The sequence below is a fragment of the Schistocerca nitens genome, chromosome 8 (assembly GCF_023898315.1).
Source record: "Schistocerca nitens isolate TAMUIC-IGC-003100 chromosome 8, iqSchNite1.1, whole genome shotgun sequence".
Lineage (NCBI taxonomy): Eukaryota > Metazoa > Arthropoda > Insecta > Orthoptera > Acrididae > Schistocerca > Schistocerca nitens.
In genome coordinates, this window is record NC_064621.1 from 341,218,107 (window position 1) to 341,242,973 (window position 24,867).

The 24,867-nt window shown below is 43.4% G+C and overlaps 1 protein-coding gene across 1 annotated transcript in view; it reads right to left on the reverse strand.

Annotated features, from left to right (window-relative positions):
• Window positions 1-24,867, reverse strand: part of LOC126199142 (thymidine phosphorylase-like) — a 211,738-nt gene that overhangs the window by 149,303 nt on the left and 37,568 nt on the right. Inside the window, exon 2 of the mRNA XM_049935898.1 lies at window positions 6,321-6,449. Coding sequence (XP_049791855.1) covers window positions 6,321-6,441 — 121 coding nt within the window. The 5' untranslated portion in view covers window positions 6,442-6,449. The remainder of the gene's footprint in view (window positions 1-6,320; window positions 6,450-24,867) is intronic.

Consider the following 24,867-nt stretch of genomic DNA (forward strand, 5'->3'; position numbering starts at 1 on the left):
TTTTCACTTTGCTTCTGAAAAATAGGCTTGCGTACGTGAAGTGGAAGTATGCCCTATGACCTTTGACGAGATGAGTGGAAACGTAGATTTTGGCAGGACAGACGAGTAACAGGAACTAAGTATGTTATTCATGTAAGAATAGTAGTGTCAACAATTTCGAATGTACACTGACTGAAAGAAAGGCGAAGCACCCAGAAGACTTGGGCTGATGTCACAAGTAACCACGTGCATGTACCCAGCATCTGCGGTATGTAAATGATTGGTAGAACAACCACCAGAGTGCATTAGTGTTTTTTTTATGTTTTGTGTTGTTACCAGGCTGTTAAGTTACATATGGTGAAGGGCGAAGGGAACGAGCGGTGTCAAATGTTCTGTGATCACTGAAACGGACACGGGGATGCAACGTTGTCATGTGAAGAAGAGTTATCAGAGCCAGACAATCCTTGCAAGGGGACTCATCGTGGGCCTCCATTTGGCCAGCTGGATGAATCGTGCAATATCCAGATTTGTAGGGAATTTGCATGTGACAGTGGCCTGACGTTGGCTCAAAAGGTTCAAATGGCTCTGAGCACTATGGGACTTAACATCTGGGGTCATCAGTCCCCTAGAACTTAGAACTACTTAAACTAAGTAACCTAAGGACGTCACACACATCCATGCCCCAGGCAGGATTCGAACCTGCGACCGTAGCAGTGGCGCGGTTCCAGACTGAAGAGCCTAGAACCGCTCGGCCACAGCGGCCGGTGGCCTGACGTTGGATTGCGTGGGAACGCGATGGCAGGTATCTCGGTGTCACGGCTCCAGTCGACCTATCTTATCACCACAAGGGTGCATCGCCCTGTTGTGCACCAAACACATCTTAACCCTGTCACCGCTGCGCCTACCATCCGAGAACAAATAATGGACGCCCTGCATCTTTTTGTGCAATCTCGCACCATTGGCCGGAGACAAGAAGCAGACAGACTAGGGAATTAGGGTTGTATGCATAGGCTGCCGTTAACACTGTAATACAAACAGCTGTGTTAGAAATGGTGTGGCAACTGGGGAGCATGGACTATTGATGGTTGGTGTTGCATTGAGTTCAACCATGAATTGTGATTCTACGGTACCGTGGGTGACCATCGTCGACGAGTATGGCGGCGGTTTGGGACACAACCGTATTACTACTAACGTCAGGGTGTGGGGAGGCATCGGGTATGACTTCATGTGGCGACCGATAGTGACTGAGGTAATTCTGACGATGCAGTGGTTCGTAACGGACATCCTGCGTCCTCATGTGTTACCTTTCATTCATGGTGCTATTTTTCAACAGGATAATGCTCGTTCACACGACTCTACGAACTGTTTGTGTCATGATGAGGTACTTCCGTAGCCAACTAGATCCCCAGATCTGACCCCCAATAGAATATGTGTGGGACCTGCTCGGATGTCTACTCCATCCCAGCGCCAGTAGCCAGGTTACAACAGATGGGGGCCAGCTTATCTGAGGAGAGCTTACAACAGTTTTATGTGACCTTTCCCGACCAAATCAGTGCATGCATCCATGCCAGCGTGGCATATACTGAAAATTTCTTTGTTAATTTCACTCGATTTTATAATCATGACATAACATCACATGCCCTCCTAACCTCTGAAGCTTCATTTCGTTTCCTCCTTCTCTTCCAGGTGCTTCAAAAGTTGTCGAGCAGTGTACGAATAAATATCAAATGTAAAAAGAAAACTGTATTATTCCAAAAAACATTCACTGAAGATGCCTTTAGTTAAAAGATGACACGAGTCTGGAACAGAAGACGTATCATATTGCAGCAGGAAAAGGCGTTGTAATTTATAAAACGAATCGGTCCGTGTTCGACGGTGCACGTACCAATATGTTCAAAAAAGCCTCTCGCGAAAATGCGATTTTTCAGGGGTCATATCTTCTGGTTTATCAATCACAGACATAAGGGATACCCCTTAGCCTATCGAATGCTTGTACACCAATCGGAAGAACGGTCATACAGTACTGATCATACAGTACAGGGCCAGAATTTAAACATTACACACTTCCTCCACCCCAGACAAACTGAGCAAATCGGTAGGTCGTTTTGCATTAGGCGTGGTCTAGAGTGGACCTTCGGCACCTTATAAACGCGCCATTTGTTCACCGTCGGTTCCTGAGAATACCCCGATAAACAATAATTTTTGAGTACCAGCTACGTAGATGGTCACTTCTTTAACTTCTATTCATACCAAACCATCGAAATATTTGCCATTATGTTTTTAAGATGATATTCTAAGGAAAAGCAGAAACTTTTTCTCGATACATTATGTGTTAACGAGATCCCGAAGTTCAAAGTTACCGCATTTATGCAGAAAAGCGAAAAAGCTGGTTTTAACAGTTTTTGCACCGTGGGTTCAGCTACCTAAATATAATCGCAGCAAGTGGCTCAGTATTCCTTAGACATTTATCTAGAATCACCATTCTCCCGTTTTTGAAAATCTGTATCCGTTATCAAAATGCACCCGAAAGACCAAAATTTTTGGGTACTAAAACTACGAATTTTGGGGCTAGGCACTTCTATAATTTCTGATCGTGGCAGAGCGTCGAAATTTTTACATGTTCGTAAGATGGTGTCCTCGGGGAACTTGGAACTTATTTCGATATCATTACTCGTTGCAGAGATCCAGAGGTTCAAAGTTAGTGCAGTTATGAACATAAAATATGCGCGTAATATCCGGTCTCACGACGTAAATGTAGTGTTATATGATGCAGTGAACACATGGCAAGGATTATAAGGTGATTGTAAGGGTCCTGATGTCATCAAACTATGTTTTTGGTCAGCATTTCTTCACCAATAAAACATCGTTACGTGCCGTCTCTGTGTAACGGACACTTCACACCTATACAGATATGCCAAAAGTGGTACAGCAGTGACATAAGTATGGTGAAAAGGTCTTAACATACGATTTTGTGCTAACCCGATATTACGTGTAATTATTTGTTGTTTATCTGTGTCATATTACACAAATGTGTAAAATTATACAAATAAACTATCAAAACTTTATTGCCCTATAGAACCAGTTTTCTACACTCCTGGCCATTAAAAATGCTACACCAAGAAGAAATGCAAATGATAAACGGGTATTCATTGGACAAATATATTATACTAGAACTAACATGTGATTACATTTTCACGCAATTTGGGTGCATAGATCCTTGGAAATCAGTACCCAGAACAACCACCTCTGGCCGTAATAACGGCCTTGATACGCTTGGGCATTGAGTCAAACATAGCTTGGATGGCGTGTACAGGTACAGCTGCCCATGCAGCTTCAACACGATACCACAGTTCATCAAGAATAGTGACTGGCGTATTGTGACGAGCCAGTTGCTCGGCCACCATTGACCAGACGTTTTCAGTTGGTGAGAGATCTGGAGAATGTGCTGACCGGGGCAGCAGTCGAACATTTTCTGTATCCAAAAAGGCCCGTACAGGACCTGCAACATGCGGACGTGCATTATCCTGCTGAAATGTAGGGTTTCGCAGGGATCGAATGAAGGATAGAGCCACGGGTCGTAACACATCTGAAATGTAACGTCCACTGTTCAAAGTGCCGGCAACGCGTACAAGAGGTGACCGAGACGTGTAACCAATGGCACCCCATACCATCACGCCGGGTGATACGCAAATTATGGCGATGACGAATATACGCTTCCAATGTGCGTTCACCGAGACGTCGCCAAACACGGATGCGATCATCACGATGCTGTAAACAGAACCTGGATTCATTCGAAAAAATGACGTTTTGCATTCGTGTACCCAGGTTCGTCGTTGAGTACACCATCGCAGGCGCTCCTGTCTGTGGTGCAGCGTCAATGGTAACCGCAGCCATGGTCTCCGAGCTGATAGTTCATGCTGCTGCAAACGTCGTCGAACTGTTCGCGCAGATGGTTGTTGTCTTGCAAACGTTCCCATCTGTTGACTCAGGGATCGAGACGTGGCTGCACTATCCGTTACAGTCATGCGTATAAGATACCTGTCATCTCGACTGCTAGTGATACGAGGCCGTTGGGATCCAGCACGGCGTTCCGTATTACCCTACTGAACCCACCGTTCCCATATTCTGCTAACAGTCAGTGAATCTCGACCAACGCGAGCAGCAATTTCGCGTTACGATAAACCGCAATCGCGATTGGCTCCAATCCGACCTTCATCAAAGTCGGAAACGTGATGGTACGCATTTCTCCCCCTTACACGAGGCATTACAACAACGTTCACCAGGTAACGCCGGTCAACTGCTGTTTGTGTATGAGAAATCGGTTAGAAAGTTTCCTCATGTCAGCACGTTGTATGTATCGCCACCGGCGCAGACCTTGTCTGAATGCTCTGAAAAGCTAATCATTTGCATATTACAGCATCTTCTTCCTGTTGGTTAAATTTCGCGTCTGTAGCACGTCATCTTCGTGGTGTAGCAATTTTAATGGCCAGTAGTGTATAAGTAGCACACCCTGCAGTAACAGTGAAAGGAAGGGAACAAGTGGAAAAATGCTTCTGTTGGAGCAATGGAAAAGAGCTTGTTCAGTCCTGTGAGTGAGTGGTTCTTATCTGATCCCTGGAAAGAATGGTTTTGTCCATCACTAATGTGGACGAAAAATATTACTGGGTCATTATCTTCTGACTCCTGCCGTTTCAGGGGTAGGGAATGCAGCACTGAAGAAAGTGTCAGCTAATAGCATGCGCTTGCTCCCTCTAATTCGTTCTTCCCCAGGCGACAGTCTACGTGTGGGCCGAAATCGGATCTCCTCAACCCACCTTTGCACTTATAATTCGATTAATTGAAAAGACCCATGCTATGAGGAACCGAGGGACAGAGACATACTGAAAATATCATGTGCCCTTGGCAGAACTGCCAAGGTGATCCTGTCCATAAAACTACCGTTTCTGCAATTTTTTACACAGATTTAGAAAATTTTATAATTTTTATTTAGGTTTAAGAAAAGTGAGCATGACTGAAAAAACTTTAATGAACTGAATGTTCAGATATTCCCATATCAAATTATGTGTACTATTCCAGTAAGTAACTCACAAGCTGTATAAACTTTCAAAAAAATCAAAAGTAAAATAAAATATATATCTTATTGTTTTTGGCATATACTGGATATTAATTTTAGTATGTTGTACAACACATAAAAGATCATGTTGGTTCCTCATATATTGTTGACAGTGGATGAATTAATAACTGGAAATAAAAGAAAAAGGACTGTAATCAAGAGCTGAAAAAATATGTCTTTGCAGGAATTTTACTTGTACTCTAAGTTTACTTTGCATTTCCTTGCAAACTCATTGATTATGTCTTTGAAGTCCAGTTGAGCAGCTGTGTCGAATTCGAAAGATAAGGTAGCAAAATTTCATTGTTTGCCTACGTCCATGCTCGACCTTAAGTAGTTTTTATCATCATTAATTTGCTGGTACTAATTCATATGATGCTGTAGTGACTGACATCGTCATAAATATCCTCAAAGCTTTGAAGAAACCTTCCAAATATCCACATGAGAAACTGTGTCAATACTCTTAATCAGCTCCTTCACCTGGAACTTGAAAATAGCTGTATCATTAACTACTTCCGCTTTATCATATCTCTGCTATGTTTAGCACCAAAATAGGCTGCAAGATAAGATACAGAGGTCTTAGATAGGGCGGTTTGCTTGTAGAAGATTAAAGCCAAATGAAATGGTGTGATGTGTGTGATATCTGTTTTCCTTTCCACTTATTATACTATGAAATACTTTGAGGCACTCAAGCTCAAACTGTCTCACTCCAATACTTAGTCGGTGATAAATCGGCAGAAATCGGACGCCTTTGGTCAAATTGTGTTTTTATGTCAGCGCCCGCTCCTCGTCCTTTGTTATCCTACAAAGGTAGCGATGTAGCAGCAAGAAGTCCACGGGTGAACACGATCGAGTGGTGTAGGCAGTAACTGTGTGAACTAGACGCACTGTTGCCACATAAACCACATCAGCGATAGACGTGTGTTCGGTAATAATCGTTTATTCACGATGCTTCCTATATGACATGTGCGTGTTTACAGTCGCGGGGAAAGACTTCTTACCGTAGACAGAAGGTAAGAAAACGAGTTGTTCAGAACTCATGCGCCTCTCCCAGATGATTCCTAAACAACCTTTCTTGTTTTTTTTATTTTTGTCCAGTTTTTGCTCCCCTCTGTGCCTGGGACCTTGACAGGGGCCTACTCGCCACGCCCTCGCTCCATCTCTGTCCAGAAGCCAAGAAAAATGCGTGTGCTCTACTTACCTGCAGGAATAAATCAATTTCATAACATACCTATTTGACAGTCTTCTGCTCTCCCATCGACCGCCATGTTTAGAAACTCCTTTATCTCCTCATCGGAGAGTTCCTCCCCGTCTCTTTTCTTACGGATGATGTCAGGAAGTGTCAACATCATTAGTTCTCCTGAAAGAGGAAATATTTTGCTTCAAAAATAGATAAATTGTAGAGAATTTCTTCGCTCAGCTCCAGCCAATAGTCAAAAAGACATTGTTAGACTGTCGATTCATTAATAACACAATAACGACTGATTCTGGTACATGTGTATAGGGGTCTTTTTTCTTGTTTTGATGTAATGAACACACCCACTGACATACTTTGTAAATACATTATGGAATGTGCACCGTTGGTCGAAGTCTGGAAGACGCACAATAATAAACGTAAACAAGACGTATACTTTTTGGTTTGTGTGGATAATATTTTCAATTATTATTAAGATTGAAAATATTGTTTATGTAGACAACATGTAAAGTTTGTAAATGACTGTTAACATCAGAGAAAAAGAATCCTGTCTCTTGAGAAACAATGTGTGCTTTGATTTTACTTTACATTAATAACAAAGAGAACTGACATAAACTTTACGGTCTTTGAGCTTTTATTTGAAATTTATCTTTTTCTTTTCCCATTTATTAACAAAGGAAATAAATATCCAGTATGGATCCAAAATCACTGTAATTATTTTGCGAATAAAACCGTTTAGATCGCTTAATATACAGGGTGAGTAACCTAGCATTACCTCTGGATATATTTCGTAAACCACATCAAATACTGACGAATCGATTCCACAAACCGAACGTGAGGAGAGGGGCTGGTGTAATTGGTTAATACAAACCATAAAAAAATGCACGGAAGTATGTTTTTTAACACAAACCTACGTTTTTTTAAATGGAACCCCGTTAGTTTTGTTAGCACATCTGAACATATAAACAAATACGTAACTAGTGCCGTTTGTTGCATTGTAAAATGTTAATTACATCCGGAGATATTGTAACCTAAAGTTGACGCTTGAGTACCACTCCTCCGCTGTTCGATCGTGTGTATCGGAGAGCACCGAATTACGTAGGGATCCAAAGGGAACGGTGATGGACCTTAGGTACAGAAGAGACTGGAACAGCACATTACGTCCACATGCTAACACCTTTTTATTGGTCTTTTTCACTGACGCACACGTACATTACCACGAGGGGTGAGGTACACGTACACACGTGGTTTCCGTTTTCAATTACGGAGTGGAATAGAGTGTGTCCCGACATGTCAGGCCAATAGATGTTCAATGTGTTGGCCATCATTTGCTACACACAACTGCAATCCCTGGCGTAATGAATGTCGTACACGCCGCAGTACATCTGGTGTAATGTCGCCGCAGGCTGCCACAATACGTTGTTTCATATCCTCTGGGGTTGTAGGCACATCACGGTACACATTCTCCTTTAACGTACCCCACAGAAAGAAGTCCAGAGGTGTAAGATCAGGAGAACGGGCTGACCAATTTATGCGTCCTCCACGTCCTATGAAACGCCCGTCGAACATCCTGTCAAGGGTCAGCCTAGTGTTAATTGCGGAATGTGCAGGTGCACCATCATGCTGATACCACATACGTCGACGCGTTTCCAGTGGGACATTTTCGAGCAACGTTGGCAGATCATTCTGTAGAAACGCGATGTATGTTGCAGCTGTTTGGGCCCCTGCAATGAAGTGAGGACCAATGAGGTGGTCGCCAATGATTCCGCACCATACATTTACAGTCCACGGTCGCTGTCGCTCTACCTGTCTGAGCCAGCGAGGATTGTCCACGGACCAGTAATGCATGTTCCATAGATTCACTGCCCCGTGGTTTGTGAAACCCGCTTCATCGGTAAACAGGTAGAACTGCAACGCATTCTCTGTTAATGCCCATTGACAGAATTGTACTCGATGATTAAAGTCATCACCATGTAATTGCTGATGTAGCGACACATGAAACGGGTGAAAGCGGTGACGATGCAGTATGCGCACGACACTACTTTGACTCAGTCCACCGGCTCTCGCAATGTCCCGTGTACTCACGTGTTGGTTCATGACAACAGCAGCTAACACACCAACTGCACCCGCTTCTCCTGTGACGGGCCTGTTACGGGCCCGTTTGCGTGCTACGACCATACTTGTTGCATACAGTTAGCGGTAGATGTTTTGCAATGTGCGGCACGTTGGATGCTCTCTGTCCGGGTACCGTTCTGCATACACCCTGCAGGCTTCAGCTGCATTTCGTCGACACTCGCCATAGATGAGTATCATCTCCGCCTTTTCAGAGTTCGAATACACCATGGTCACAGTTCCTACAACACTACACTATCACAGACGTCTGGTAACACGGTGTACTACAGTTGGTCTGCGTGCGGAGACGAATGCAGAATAACAATAGCAGCAAGCGCTACATGCGGACACTGCGACAGCTAGACCAAACCACAACAGTGCACTACAGCCACACTCGTAAACACGGTCGTCATCGTAAACATGTCCCTGCAGATGCTGCTCGCCGACCGTGGCCCGTGTTTGTTACAACACGCAACTGAACGTCGGAGGTTTCAAGTGTCAACTTTAGGTTACAATATCTCCGGATGTAATTAACATTTTACAATGCAACAAACGGCACTGATTACGTATTTGTTTATATGTTCAGATGTGCTAACAAAACTAACGTGATTCCATTTAAAAAAACGTAGGTTTGTGTTAAAGAACATACTTCCGTGCATTTTTGTATGGTTTGTATTAACCAATTGCACTATTCCCTCTCCTCACGTTCGGTCTGTGGAATCGGTTCGTCAGTATTTGATGTGGTTTACGAAATATATCCAGCGGTAACGTTAGGTGACTCACCCTGTATATCTTTATTTACTACGTCGTTTCATCAGATCGAGGTATGGCGTCAGTATCAATAAAACCTATGCATAATCAGGGTGGGAAATTCACGAATCAAATAAACAAATACTTAAAAAATGTTTTATAAGATTAGAACCTCCAATTAGGCACAGGTTTTATTGATTCTGAAAACGAATCTTGTTTTACATGTTCAAAGCTTTGATCCGATGATGACAGTGGTTGAAATTATGTAATACATAAAGAAATATATTAAACGATTTAGATGGTTTCAATCACAAGAAATTCCTTCTGTATTGTTGCATCTGAAGATGGTCTACGTCAAGTCAAAAACCGGGAACGATAGTTATTATTTTACTTAATTGTGCTTAAAACAGAATGAAACGTATCGCTTTGGCACTAGAGAGAGAGAGAGAGAGAGAGAGAGAGAGAGAGAGAGAGAGAGAGAGATATATATATATATATATATATATATATATATATATATATATATATATATACGCAAGGAAATTAAAGGGTCACTTTTTGAAAGTTTATCGTTTTCTCTCACTGCAAGGCAGAAGTTAGAACTTTGGCCTGAAGACGCCCACACCCTTCCTCTGTAATGGTGCAAAAGCGTGGCGACCTGCGACCTTATCCTCTGGCTTGCCGACAATTCAAACTGCAAGGTGTTGGTTGGAGTGTGTAAAAAAGAAAAGAGAAAAAAGAAGAAAAGGAGGGTCAAAGCTTAGTAAGGTGGGTCAGTGATGTCACACTGGCAACACGTTTCACCAAAATTCTACCCAACGACACCGTGAGTGTGTCACGTGATGGGAAGGTCGTCACACCTCCCTTTGCCTATACCTAACATCTTCTCTTGACGCCTTTGCGACGGAGGTGAGAATTCCGACGCGCAGCGATGAAATAGTTGGTCGTAGGTTGTGTTCCAAAAATGAACAGCACAGATGCAGAAGTGATGACACTTTCTGCCGGACCTGACCATCATTTTGCAGGACAATACTCGAGCACGTACAGTGCAAGCTGTTAATGATTTGCTTGACTGTTGTGGTTGCTAAGTGCTATACCACCTACTGCACTCCACTGACTTAAGCCCTCGTTAGTTAAACTCGATTTCTAAACTGAAGGAAACACTTCACAGCATTCGCTTCAGAACTGCTACAAATTCGTCCGGCAATAGACCACGCCGCTCGAACTGTCAACACAACTGGCACTGCTAAGAGTATCCTACGACTTCCACATCGCTATAAACGGGTTATACACAATTCTGGTGACTACTTTGAAGGTCAGTAAAACTTTGAAACACGTGTCTATTTTGTGCGAGCTGTAAATAAATAGTTGCCACTATTAAAGTACAACCCTCGCATTTGTTCCGTTATAATATATTTCAGTTTGTGACACGACGTGACTGAGTGTACTGCTGTACATGTTAAAAGTTGTAGAATCGGCTTCATTGCACTCTGCCACTACGGTTTTGTTCTTACAGCTCGAAAAGCTGAGAGAAATTTTCAAAAGAGTTGCCGAATTGTTGTTAATAGGCTCTGACACTAGGGGAAGGTGGTACTACCTGTCTCTCGTAGTTACAAGTTACTTACACGATAAGTTGCGGATCCGCCAGCGTAAGCCATTAATATGACAAAGGTCAAGTGTCTTGATGAGAACAAAGAAGCATTACGCAAAGACCCGACTTTCAAGTAACTTGACAAAACCGAATACGCACGCATATAAAACATGTAGGAGGTTCTTAACGATTAGTTAAATGCACAAATTTAGAGCCTGATTTTATTTTTACTTATATTCGCTGCCATTTGTATTTGATCTGCTGTCGTATGGGCTCTTTTATAACCATAAATGACGCAGATTTAATTACTCTATGTGGTTATTTGGCTGAATGTTTCGTAGGACAGCTGGTACTAATTAAGTCAGCCTTCACTTCTCAAACTCTCCTCTTCCTCGCGTCAAATAACAAATGGCGCTCAGCTAAATATGTGGCACTTCATGTGGCAACATCTATAATTTATGCACGACAAGCTAGTACATTTCGTTAGTGGCAGAAATATACCAACTGGATGTGGCATTGGTTGTAACATGTGAAGTATCTGTCTCTTCACGATCTTTGCATAAGCTAGGAAATAAACAGCCTAATATTTGTGACAACGAAGAATATAAATGTTGTTGCTGCTCGCTTTACTCGCAGTAATTTAAGTCGTCCTCTTAGGGGCCTGCCAAACCAAACACTTGAAGATCGCCACATATTTAGAAAGAAACAGCCAAATACTTATTCATCTCCTGTTTTCTAATGAGGTGAAAATGTAAATAACACCGCGCATTGCAGGACATATTTGTATTACACTCACAAGAAAGTCCCAGAAAGCGTTTACAACGCTAAGAAGAAAAAAGAAACTAGGATATTGTGTGACACAAAACTATTCGTTACGCTGAATCGCGCGATGTGTGTCTTTTGTCTCGGTTATCATACTATTTCTTGAAAGCTTACATCAGTGCATCATTACTCGACATTTAATGATAACAGTGACGTATTTGTGATAACTCTTCAATGTGCTGTAACCTTGAAACGGCTTGCTGCGAGTTATAATACTAAACAGATAAATACACCCAAATGAATATGGCGTCGGCCTCATCGGGTCAAAGATAGTAAGTACCACCACGGTGTTAATAGTCCCTGGCACTGAACGGAAATCGTATAATTCTGCCGTTAACGTATACCCAAGCTGACACTCTGGTGCTGCCAGCAATGGGGAAAATCGGCACTAGCTGGAAGGTATTCATTTGTATCCTAGCGCTGCCACTGTTTCCGCGTGTGTCATCTCCAGTAATGGTGTGGGCACTGTTGGAGGAGTCGGCGTTGCCTTCCCCGCGCCGCTCCTCCCACTTACGACAGTCACAATCCGAGCAATCCGTTCCCGACAGCTTCTGCCTGAACTTGTTGTTGTTGTTGTGGTCTTCAGTCCTGAGACTGGTTTGATGCACCTCTCCATGCTACTCTATCCTGTGCAAGCTTCTTCATCTCCCAGTACCTACTGCAACCTACATCCTTCTGAATCTGCTTAGTGTATTGATCTCTTGGTCTCCCTCTACGATTTTTACCCTCCACGCTGCCCTCCAATGCTAAATTTGTGATCCCTTGATGCCTCAAAACATGTCCTACCAACCGATCCCTTCTTCTAGTCAAGTTGTGCCACAAACTTCTCTTCTCTCCAATCCTATTCAATACCTCCTCATTAGTTACGTGATCTACCCACCTTATCTTCAGCATTCTTCTGTAGCACCACATTTCGAAAGCTTCTATTCTCTTCTTGTCCAAACTAGTTATCGTCCATGTCTCACTTCCATACATGGCTACACTCCATACAAATACTTTCAGAAACGACTTCCTGACACCTAAATCTATACTCGATGTTAACAAATTTCTCTTCTTGAGAAACGCTTTCCTTGCCATTGCCAGTCTACATTTTATATCCTCTCTACTTCGACCATCATCGGTTATTTTACTCCCTAAATAGCAAAACTCCTTTACTACTTTAAGTGTCTCATTTCCTAATCTAATTCCCTCAGCATCACCCGACTTAATTTGACTACATTCCATTATCCTCGTTTTGCTTTTGTTGATGTTCATCTTATATCCTCCTTTCAAGACACTGTCCATTCCATTCAACTGCTCTTCCAAGTCCTTTGCTGTCTCTGACAGAATTACAATGTCATCGGCGAACCTCAAAGTTTTTACTTCTTCTCCATGAATTTTAATACCTACTCCGAATTTTTCTTTTGTTTCCTTTACTGCTTGCTCAATATACAGATTGAATAACATCGGGGAGAGGCTACAACCCTGTCTCACTCCTTTCCCAACCACTGCTTCCCTTTCATGCCCCTCGACTCTTATAACTGCCATCTGGTTTCTGTACAAATTGTAAATAGCCTTTCGCTCCCTGTATTTTACCCCTGCCACCTTCAGAATTTGAAAGAGAGTATTCCAGTCAACATTGTCAAAAGCTTTCTCTAAGTCTACAAATGCTAGAAACGTAGGTTTGCCTTTTCTTAATCTTTCTTCCAAGATAAGTCGTAAGGTCAGTATTGCCTCACGTGTTCCAACATTCCTACGGAATCCAAACTGATCTTCCCCGAGGTCAGCTTCTACCAGTTTTTCCATTCGTCTGTAAAGAATTCGTGTTAGTATTTTGCAGCTGTGACTTATTAAACTGATAGTTCGGTAATTTTCACATCTGTCAACACCTGCTTTCTTTGGGATTGGAATTATTATATTCTTCTTGAAGTCTGAGGGTATTTCGCCCGCCTCATACATCGTGCTCACCAGATGGTAGAGTTTTGTCATGACTGGCTCTCCCGAGGCCATCGTGACAAAACTGTGCCTACCTTGAGAAAAATGAGTAAAACATTTAACTGAATTATAACAGTTTGAAGTCAGTTGATTTTGCCGTAAGCTGATTTCTTTCTAAATTAAGATAGAATTTTTTAAGTAATTTATTTATTTGTCAGGCAATCACCAAGTGCGTTTAGGGGGATATTTAAAAATGAAATGAACAAATACATTAAAAAATACGAAAGTATTTTGACAAATATCTTTTGGTAGTAATAAGTACACCACAACCTAGTGCTTCAGTGCAGTTCAATAAATCATACAATTGTACAGTCGTGGACAAAACGAGCGAGACCCCTCGCCTTTTCGTTATGCTGATCCGCACGGCTTTAAAGTCTGCTACACAGCATAACAGGCAAGGCGACGAAGTGCTACCAACATACTATGCGCAGGCGTGAAATTGACAAACTATCTGAACTTTTTTAGACTGTATTCCATAATTTCTAAGACTATATTAATGCTGATTAGTGTGTTAAATACAACACGTAAACATAAGACAGAACTGAAAGAAGAAACGCTAATTTGTATGAAACGGACGAATAAAAATGAATTTCAGCTTATCCAGATAACAGACAAAGAACCCCAGACCGTTACGAATTAGCAAAATATTATCCGCATTCGCCCGCGAAACGTTCTGTGTCAACGTTCAGACCAGTCATACTGGATTACCATTGCTGACGTACCATGAAAGTGTGCAAATTTAGCAATGCGTGAAGATTCATAACGAAATTCACTTAAACATCATTCAGTGCCACACTTAAGTCAATTCCATTATTGACAGAAGCGGAAAAAGGAGGCAGTATCATGTATGAAATTCTACAAGAGTGTCATATTGACATCCACAGAGCGCCAGTACAGAATAAAGGTAGCGATAAATCGTATTGGGTGCGCGAGAATTTCTTAAAATTGCTTTACTGATATTCTACCTGCCTCCATAGAGATTAGAACCGAAAACAAACCAGACCTTCCTTTCACTATGCTAGCAGACAACCTAGGCAAACAGCCCTCTATTATTACCCCAGACATGAACAGCCGGCAATTTCGCAATAAAAATCTGCAGTTCCTGTTGCATAGAGCTTTCTGGACTCAAAAACATGAATTTTCTTCCTTTATGTCACCACTTATGCGACAATCATTCGGGATGATTATCGAAATAACAAATTACTGTTATTAGAGAGTAAATTTTGTAGGATAATTCTGCACCACCCCAGGAAATAAACGGCTACGTAGCTGCCAAACGTATTCTGCATTGTTTCGAATTCTCCACTAGACTCGCCACAGCCAGAAAACGTTCATTAGCAGAAGTGTTTCTTAAGCTAGCTAGCAATGAGAATGTTCGTACTTCTAAAACGCGGTGGCATTAATACTGGGATGTGAATTACCACGTGTATAGGCAAATACATTCTATTTGCATTCCTGTAAACGTGATTTGGATCGAAAACGTAGCTACGACTAATATGCTTATGTATCAACAGCAACTAGAACATTTCGAATAAAGAGTAGCGGGTGTTATTTATGCGGCCCTCATCTTCAGTGTTTTCGTTGTTAGGATTTCGTCACCTAAACCGGTAAAAACGGAACCCTACTAGTCTCACTTTCTTGACCGTCTATCGGTCTACCCAACCCTTAAAACCCGTTTACCTCCAGAACGGGTGGACATAATAAGCGGAAATGTATCGCACTTCTTGCTGTAACCGGTCCCTTGCTGGTGTAAAAAAGTGAGCTTCTATGTCAACGCAATCAAAAGATACGACGGTTTATGTAAAGAAAATTTACGCGAAAGGTCAAAAAATGGCTTCAAGAACTATGCGACCTAACTGCTTAGGTCATCAGCCCCTAGACCTAGAACTACTTAAACCTAGCTAGCCTAAGGGCATCACAGACATCTATGCCCGAGGTAGAATTCCAACCTGCGACTGAAGCAGCCGTGCGGTTCGTCACTGAAGCGCCTGGAACCGCTCGGCCACCGCAACGCGGCGAAACCCTACTCACCTCATGTATAATGATAATATATACTGTCTAGTGAGGATAAACTGTATTCTCCAGCAACTCAGATCGTTTGATCACGGAACTTTTACGAAGCTACATTCAAACTTTGTCGAAGTCGTCTGCAATATCCATTACAAACACCCTAGGAACTTCGTATGCGATATCCACTTCTGAATACGCTGGCAGATAATGCAGTACTATAACAAGTAGGTGGGAACTTATTGTTATTGGTCCATGCATGACACTTTATTTCAATATCACTTTAACGCGCCTAGGTGTTCGTATATGGCTGAAATTAATGAACAAAAAGTAAATAAACAGTAAACAACTTCGATGTTCAGATCAAGTGAAAGTCACATGTCGTAATTACAACATAATTTCGTTGTTACATCTACATGACTACATCAACAGGATTTCTTTGCAATCCGGACTTACGTGCCTGGCAGAAGGTTCGGATTATTTCTCTACCGTCCCACTCATTAACAGTGTGCGGGAAAAGGGACTACTTAAATCTTTTCTTGCGAGCCTTGAATTACATTATTACTATGGTTTCTTCTTGTGTAAGTACCCTGGGAAATAATGTTTTGGCATTCAGAACATATGGTGGTGATTGAAATTTCGTGAAAAGATCTCGTGGCAACGAAAAACGCATATGTTTTCATGAATGTTACCCCAACTCGATTATCAAATCTGGGATCCTCTCTCCCCTATTTCGTGACATTACAAAGCGTGCTACCGTTCCTTGGACGTTTTTGCGTGCACAGTCAATCACGTCTGTCAAGGATATTATAGCAGTGGACGGACAAACGTAGTGTAGGCAGTGTTTTCAGTTGGCCTGTTGCGTATTCTTAGTGTGCGGCCAATAAAACGCAGTCATTCGTTTGCCTTCCCCACAAAAGTGTTTTCGATCTTTCCAGTTTAAGTTTTACTGGGTACTGAGATGAACTGACAGTGCTTCGACTTGTGTTTTGTCATGTAACCGAAAGTTAATTATTGTTATTGGACGCAGCTTTCGTGTTTAATGTATTCCTCAGTCAACAACAGTAGACTCCTCGTACACCACACATAACTGTTTCAAAGTATTAAATTGTTACTGATCTTACCATGTTGCAGTGGTCATCTTAACTTGCCGTTTTGAAAAAAAGGAAAATATTTTAGCGAAATGTAGCAACTAAGAAGCGGAGTATCCAAACAAACAAACGTTTCCGGTTTAAGTAGTTGCAGTAGGTCTACTACACAGTAACGTAAATTAGGAGCAAAGTCCATAAGTAGATCCTCATCAGGAAAACCAGCCCTCATAATGCAAAGTGCAACTACAACAAAGAAAGTTTCCAAACATGTCAATGAGTAGTCGAGGAAAGTGGACGCATTCTGTCTACTGAATCCCAACGCACGCAATTTACGAGGGGGCACGCCAAGTGTCAGACCCCGATCTTGCTTTTAACTACGCTCATTGAAAGAGGGGACAAAATAAGCTTAAACTCTACCGCTTCTGAGAAAACGACGGTCAAAGTGTTCAATGCGTTGTTGCTATAGTGTAGATACCGCTTAGCGGTTAAGGATTCAACTGAAGCGGTGGCTCTGCGGCTACCATAGCGACTTCGGAACTTTGCGCTGCGAGTTCGAAACCCGGTTTTTCCTTTTTTCCCCCCTCACTCTCTGAATTATCTACGAATGTTTATTCCAATTTATGATGAAACACTGTTGTCGTTATTCGTCAGTTAATTTACTGTGTAAAGAAATAAGTTAAAAAGGGAACACACAGTGCGTAGTGGGGCGATCACTCTGTTGTAGAAATAATTCAGAAGCCAAGATCGCTTAAATACTGTCTACTGGATAACCGGTTTCAACACACTAAAGGTGCCATTATCGGATCTAAATGTAGATTAACATTGATAAACCATTTGGATATAACGATACATGAGGCAGACGAGATGATTTTATATCAGCTTGTCTCATTCGTTTATTATTTTTTTAATTCATTAATTACACATAAAGTTAATTGTCGAGTAATGACAACATTATTTCAACATAAATTAGAAAAAAAACATTCGAAGATAATTCTGATAGAGAGGCAGGAAAATAAAATAATTAAAAAACCCAATATGGTCTCGAACACGGGAATCAATGCTAAGAAGGAACGACGGTAGCCACTGAGCCACCGCTTCAATTGCGTTCTCGGCTGCAGAATGTATCTACACTAGAGCAACAGCGCGTTGATAACTTTGGCCGTCGTTTTCTCGGAAACGGTCGAGTGTCTGCAGATAAGCCGAAACACAAGTTCGCTTATTTTGTCCTCTCCTTCACTGACAAGGGGAGGCCGCCAATTGTGAAATTCAGATTCGATTCATACTGCGCATAATAAAAGCTCATGGCCGTTGTCGAGAAAATCGACAGTTAGAAGAAACCGCTGCGGTGAAATACTCTCTACGATTCATGATTTTCTACAGCGTCGTGGCGCAGCGGTAAGCGCTCGAGTTCGTAATCCGAAGGTCGGCGGATCGAATCTCGCTCCATGCAACTTTTTTTTTTTTAGTATTTGTTTTTTGTAATTCAAATGTGTGTATAAACACACACACACACACACACACACACACACATATATATATATATATATATATATATATATATATATATATATATATATATAATTCCCGGCAACAGGTTGCAACAATTATGCATATAATAAGTTGTTGAAAGTCGTTTGTTGTGGAAAAACTGGCGACTTCGAACATCATTATGTTTTCCGCAAACAAATTTGTATTTCACAAATGTTATTAATTGTCTTCATGATGTTAACCACGTATAGTTAGCGGAAGACGTAGAAACGATATTCCGAAACGAATACGTATAGCGTAAGTCAAACGTTCGAATTAGAATAGAAACCCCACGAACACAAATTTGCTGTGGCAGGTATGAAATATAAACTCCGTTAATCGCTCGTTACACTTGAAGGACAGATGTTGAATGGGCCGAAACGAGCCGCCGCATAACAGCGTAGTTGCCTGCTAACTTCGAAAGAAGGTAGATGCGGTCCCTAGCACAACTTATAACACCGTCGAAAATCAGTGCGGACGTGAGAGCTTTGGTACACCCTGTTAAACAAACGGTAAAATGGAGGCGGTACAATTGGAGAGCGATCCGCCTTCACCAACATGCATAAGCAATTCATTAATAGTTTATATATATATATATATATATATATATATATATATATATATATATATATTTGAATTACAAAAAAATAATAATAAAAAAAATGTTGCATGGCGTGAGATTCGATCCGGCGACCTTCGGATTACGAACTCGAGCGCTTACCGCTGCGCCACGACGCTGTAGAAAATTATTAATCGTAGAGAGTATTTCACCGCAACGGTTTCTTCTAACTGTCGATTTTCTCGACAACAGCTGAGAAGTGCATCTTGGTGCTTTGCCACATTACACCTCTGGCCATGAGCTTTTATTATGCGCAGTATGAATCGAATCTGAATTTCACATTTGGCGGCCTCCCCTTGTGAGCAAAGTTTCGGGACAATCAGCCTATGACACTTGGCGAGTTCCCCTCGCTCGTCGAGTCGCTTCTTACGCCCGGCGAGAATTATGTATGCCTCCGAGTAAACTGCGCCACCTGGAAACACGGCGAGCGGGGATAAACACGTTTTCCTTCTTATAAGGCAACCCTCTACAGATAAAATTCATGAAGTGTTCTTCAGGTTGCCTCAGATATTTCAGAAATGTTTCTTGCGTCAGGCCTGCCGCATATGCAAAACGTAAACATTTCATTTCATGTAATATTTATCAGGATAAGACATGACAAGAGTGGACCAGTCCCTTCTGAGAAAAATTAGAGATTTTAAGTTGCTCCACTATGTAATGACACGGGTATGGGCTTGCGATCTCTCTTTTATGCCATCGATTTCCGTGTTACACATACTTGGCCACTGCGTTGTGGCTGCCATCGTGGAGGAGGCAGTCTGTTTCCTGCCAGCGCTGTTTCCGCAGCCAATATTAACCGCGACGAATCATTCAGTCAACGCTAAATGGCCCATCTGGCTGAGGCAGACAAGGGCGCTATAATAGAACTCCATGCAGAGGGATCTTCAAATGCCGACATAGCAAGAACTATGGGTCTTCACAAGTCGACGGTAGCCAGGTGGATCAGACGAAAGGAAGAGAGTGGTAACTTGAATGGGAGGCCTCATGGCCGTCGCCGCAAAACAACAGCAGCTCAGGATCAGCAGATACGCCGTTTCAGTGAGAACCACCCATTTGTCAACGCACGACAAATTCAGCAAACTTTGGGTCTCAATGTTAGCAGTAAGACCGTCACTCCTCGTGTAAGGGAAGGTGGACTGAGAGCAAGAAGCGCTGCTGTGAAAGAGACATTGACTGTTTCCCAAAGAGAAGCTTGCCTTGCTTTTGCTACTGAAAATGGCGACAAACCTCTCCAGTTTTGGAGGCGAGTGATTTTCACGCACCAAAAAGTTTTCTCTACGGCATCATCCGGAAAAGTACTAGTTTACCGGCCTAAATGTGCTAGGTATAATCGAAAATATATTTACAGTTGCCGAAGGAGTGGCAGGTTGTCGGTGCCGGCCGGTGTGGCCGTGCGGTTCGAGGCGCTTCAGTCTGGAACCGCGTGACCACTACGGTCGCAGGTTCGAATCCTGCCTCGCGCATGGATGTGTGTGATGTCCTTAGGTTAGTTAGGTTTAAGTAGTTCTACGTTCTAGGGGACTGATGACCACAGATGTTAAGTCCCACAGTGCTCAGAGCCATTTGTAGTCGGTAACGGTATGGGCGTGGATATCGGCCGAAGGGTGTGGGCTCCTGTGGGAAGTGGAAGGAAGATTCGATGCGCGCAATTACATATCAATTCTGGAGAACGTGATGTTGCCTGCTGTGGCAGCAAGATTTGGCGATGATCAGATCATGTTCCAACAAGATCGCTCGTCTATTCATATGGCACGTGTGGTTAAGAGGCGGGTCGACGACCATAGTAATATTACTGTAACGGAATGGCCACCTAAAGGAGCTGACACGAATCCCATTGAGAATATCTGGGCAGAAATGGTCAGAGTAATACGAGAAAAGGGCAGTCACCGTCGACTCGCCGACAGCTTTCTGATGTGATTCATGACGCTTGGAATGAGTTACTTGAATCTCCTAGTTATGTGGCTCGAGTTGTGGGCTCAATGCCCAACAGACTTCGAGCTGTTGTGGAAGCCAAAGGAGGCTTCACCAATCAGCTGTTTCAAGCTTTGTTTCTTTCTTCTTCGTCTTTTTTTTTTTTTTTTTACTTACAGACGTATATTTTATATAATTTCAAGGAAACGCAGTAAATGGAATGTGGACTGATTTTTGAGGCTTCATTTTGTGACGGCTAAACAGTGCTGCATCATGGGACCCGCTATTTGTCCACATGTGGCTGAACATCAGAGGTGTAAAAAATTTTGAGGTGCCGAAGTTCTCTGGAAGAATAACGTCTTTTAGACAAGGAGATGATTTTTAGTTCATTTCATTTTAACCATTCACACTATGATTTGACATTCTAATCTTTGATTTCATTTTATTATTATGTATCTTTTCTCCAGTGAAAGTCAACGGTAGTAAGTTTCAAGATATGAAGAATAACTGGAAGTTTCTAATTTGTGGAAAGCGTATTTAACAGTTAATATTTTCGACAAATCTGTAGTTATAGGACATATTAAGAAGCGAGTCAAAAATGGCATTGTGGAATGATCAGGTTGGTCTCTAAAGGGTAACGACGATAAAATAGCAAATATGAAACTATGGGTAACAACTATTGTTGATGGTGAGGAGCCATAATCGATATGTCACTTTTCCGTAATTGTATTTCTGAAGTTTATCGTCAATCCTAGGACTGACACCGATACTCTGTTTTACGTAAAGCATACAACCTTCAAAATTTATTTAGCAGCGCAGAATATTAAATCACAGTTTATAGATCAGGAACCTAATCCAACTGCCTTTAATTTTATTTTCACGGATGACATTGAGACAGTAAATAACAAGAGAAATAAGAAAACTCTCAGAATCAATATAGAGAATTCAAGTATCATGTGAATTCAAAAGTTTGCTATAATAGCGATTAATTGCTTTTACAGACCCCTTCATGCCTACGTTTTCCGTCAGACAGACAATGTTTGAAACTAGGACTAACGAGGTAAACAATTTTTCCACAAATTGTCAAATTGGAAGTCGGAGAGACAGTTACATAAATTACGATGACAACAAACGTTTTTCAAGTAAACTGATCACAGGAGGCATCCAACGCATTTATTGTGAGTTAGCGAGTGCGGCTCTCGCAGCCGAGCGAAGCAGACGTGCGGTGTGTGCTCTCCGCTGTCAGAGAGGGCCCGCGCGCCTTGTTTACTTTCTTCGGCCGACACTAACGTGACGCCGTAGCGCTACAAGACCATGGCAAACCAATACAGAAGATCAACCTTGAAATTCACATTTCGGAACGACTTTACCCGACCAAAGGCGCTCGAAGTCGAACGCTTTTTAAAAGAGGAAGCCAAGATCCCGGCTGCCGACATTGTCGGCATTCACTTTTCGATCGTCAGTAGCACGGTCTATGTAAAGCTCATAAACGAAACTACATGCGACAAGGTGCTTCGTGAGATGAAACAAGAACTACGCTTCTGCCACGCAGATGGCAATGTTGGCAACGTCGAGGTCGGCCACGCCGCAATGGGACTGCGGACTATACGCATATTCGAACTTCCATTTGAACTCCCGGCGGCAGAAGTTGTAGCGGCGCTCCGCCCCTACGGCACGGTACACGAACACGTGGCTGAAAAATGGACCCAGTTTAAGACGTATCCAGTACTCAATGGAGTACGCCAAGTGCGCATAGATCTCCAACGACACGTGCCATCCTATCTACAGATAGGAGGATGCCGGGCCATAGTTATTTATGACGGCCAGCCGAAGACGTGTTCCGGATGCGGCAAGGAAGGTCACCTTCGTTCCGAGTGCCTCCAGCGTCGGATCACACAACTCCCACCGAAGGACGTTGCACCACCAGCGACGAAGACTATTCTACCCGTGACTTACGCGGCGGCGCTCACGACGTTCTCCGCACAACAGACACAGCCGACCGTTTCAGCGGTACAGGAATCACTTTCCACGGACAAAAACCTAGATGATCCGCCGACCTGGTCAGTGGTGGAAAATAGTACTACGACTCTGGAGCTACCGACCGCGACAGACATTGACGGCAGTAAGATGGCAAGTGATTCCCTTATTGTACTGACCGAAGCGTTTGTTCCGGCGGAGCGTGAGTCAGTGCCGTCTTCTGACAATGAAGGCCATGTACGGAAACAGCGATCACCGAAACGCCGAAAGCGTCGTCGTCGGACCGTGTCGGAACACAGTGGTTCGCATTCGGCCGGGGAAGAACAACTGACCACTCAAGAAGCCAGCCGCGAAGCTGAGGCTGTTCCCACTGACTCCAACCTTGCAGAACAGACAGAAAAACATGTAGCTTTCGACCATCAGACCATTGACAGAAACAGTGAGCAGCGGGAAGGTACCAGTGCAGGCAGCGAAGTCGCCCGGTCCCTTACTATCAAACATTCCGAGGCTATGGAACATGAACAGACACCCGCGCCCGCTTCGTGGGCCGAGGACGTCGAGACACAAGATCCCGATCCGCGGCCAGCTGAAGCGTCGCCGGATCATGCCGCATAAGCAGCACAAGGAGGACCGCGTTTGGCGGGGGGTAACATCACTTCCGATGTTCGCTTCTCTCCAACTTCAACATGGATAACCTCGCCCAAACAACGCATTGCCAGGCTTACCGCCTGGCGACTATGAATATCAATATGATCAGTTCTCCTGTCAAGATCCAACTTTTGAAAGAAACCATACGAGCCATGAGAGTAGACTTTGCTTTCCTACAAGAAGTGAAAACGACTGCACTCCCGCACTTTTACGGTTACGTCACACATGTGACGCCCGGTAGCCCTGCGGACACCGGAGTGGCAATATTAGTGCGTGAAGGTATTGAAGTTACCGACGTCACTTTTCTTCCCTCCGCGCGAGGAATAGCATTTACGGCACTCAACACCCGATTCATTAATGTTTACGCGCCGTCGGGTACCACAAGACGTCACGACCGCGCCAGATTCTACTCCACAGATGTCGCTCCCCTTTTCCTTGGGCGATACGACCACAGCGTCTTCGCCGGCGATTTTAATTGCGTACTTCACCCCAAGGACCAAACCCCACATTACATGTCTTGTCCGGAACTGGGTGCGATGATCCAAGAACTTCACTTGAGCGACACGTGGGAAAAAGTCCACGGTAACCGCTCTGGCCACACTCACCTTACCAGTCATTCGGCCAGCCGACTTGACCGCATATATGTGTCACAAGATCTCACACAAGGTGTGGTGGACGCCGAACTATGGCCTCAAGCCTATTCCGATCACAGTGCCTATATCTGCACTATACACCTACGCCCCCAACAAGTCTGGCGCAGCAGTGGCTTTTGGAAGCTCAACATAACTCATCTCCAGGACCTGGATTGCCGTCGGCAAGTTGCAGCAACGTGGACTGACTGTGAACGCCGCCACCCACGGTACACCTCGACCCTGGAGTGGTGGCTCCTCTGTGCCAAACCAGCAATCCGTAGGACACTTATGCAATATGGCAAGGACGTGACTGCGTGGCATCGACAGACCCTCGATTTTTACTACGCGGCACTCAGGGACCTCGACGCCTTACCCCCTTCCCCAGAGAGACAACATGACCAAAGCAGAATCAAGGCTCACATCCTATCATTGACGAAGCGCCGACTGGAAGGTGCAGTAGTCCGCTCGCGACGGCACGACCGAACGGTTGCAGAGGAACCCACTATGCATCACGTTGTGGCGGATAAGCGCCGACAACGCCAACATTTAATCACACAACTCAGGACACACGACGGTCGCTTATGTACGACCCAGGCAACCATAGTAAAGGCGGTGGGGGATCATTTTCGTCATCTTTACAAGGAAAGAACCGTCGATGACGAGGCCACTACTGAAGTGTTACAGCAGGTAACACGTACTATCGACGAGGCTACCGTGAATGCACTAACAGAGGAAATCTCACTCGAAGAAGTCGAAGACGCTGTGGACAAAGGTGCGGCCAATAAGTCTCCTGGCCCTGATGGATTGCCCATCGAATTCTACCGGACTTTCCGTGACATCATGATGCCTCGCTGGGTTATAATGTTCCGTGAACTTATGTCACCAGACTGTGTTGTGCCGCCAGCGTTTGTAGAAGGTCTTC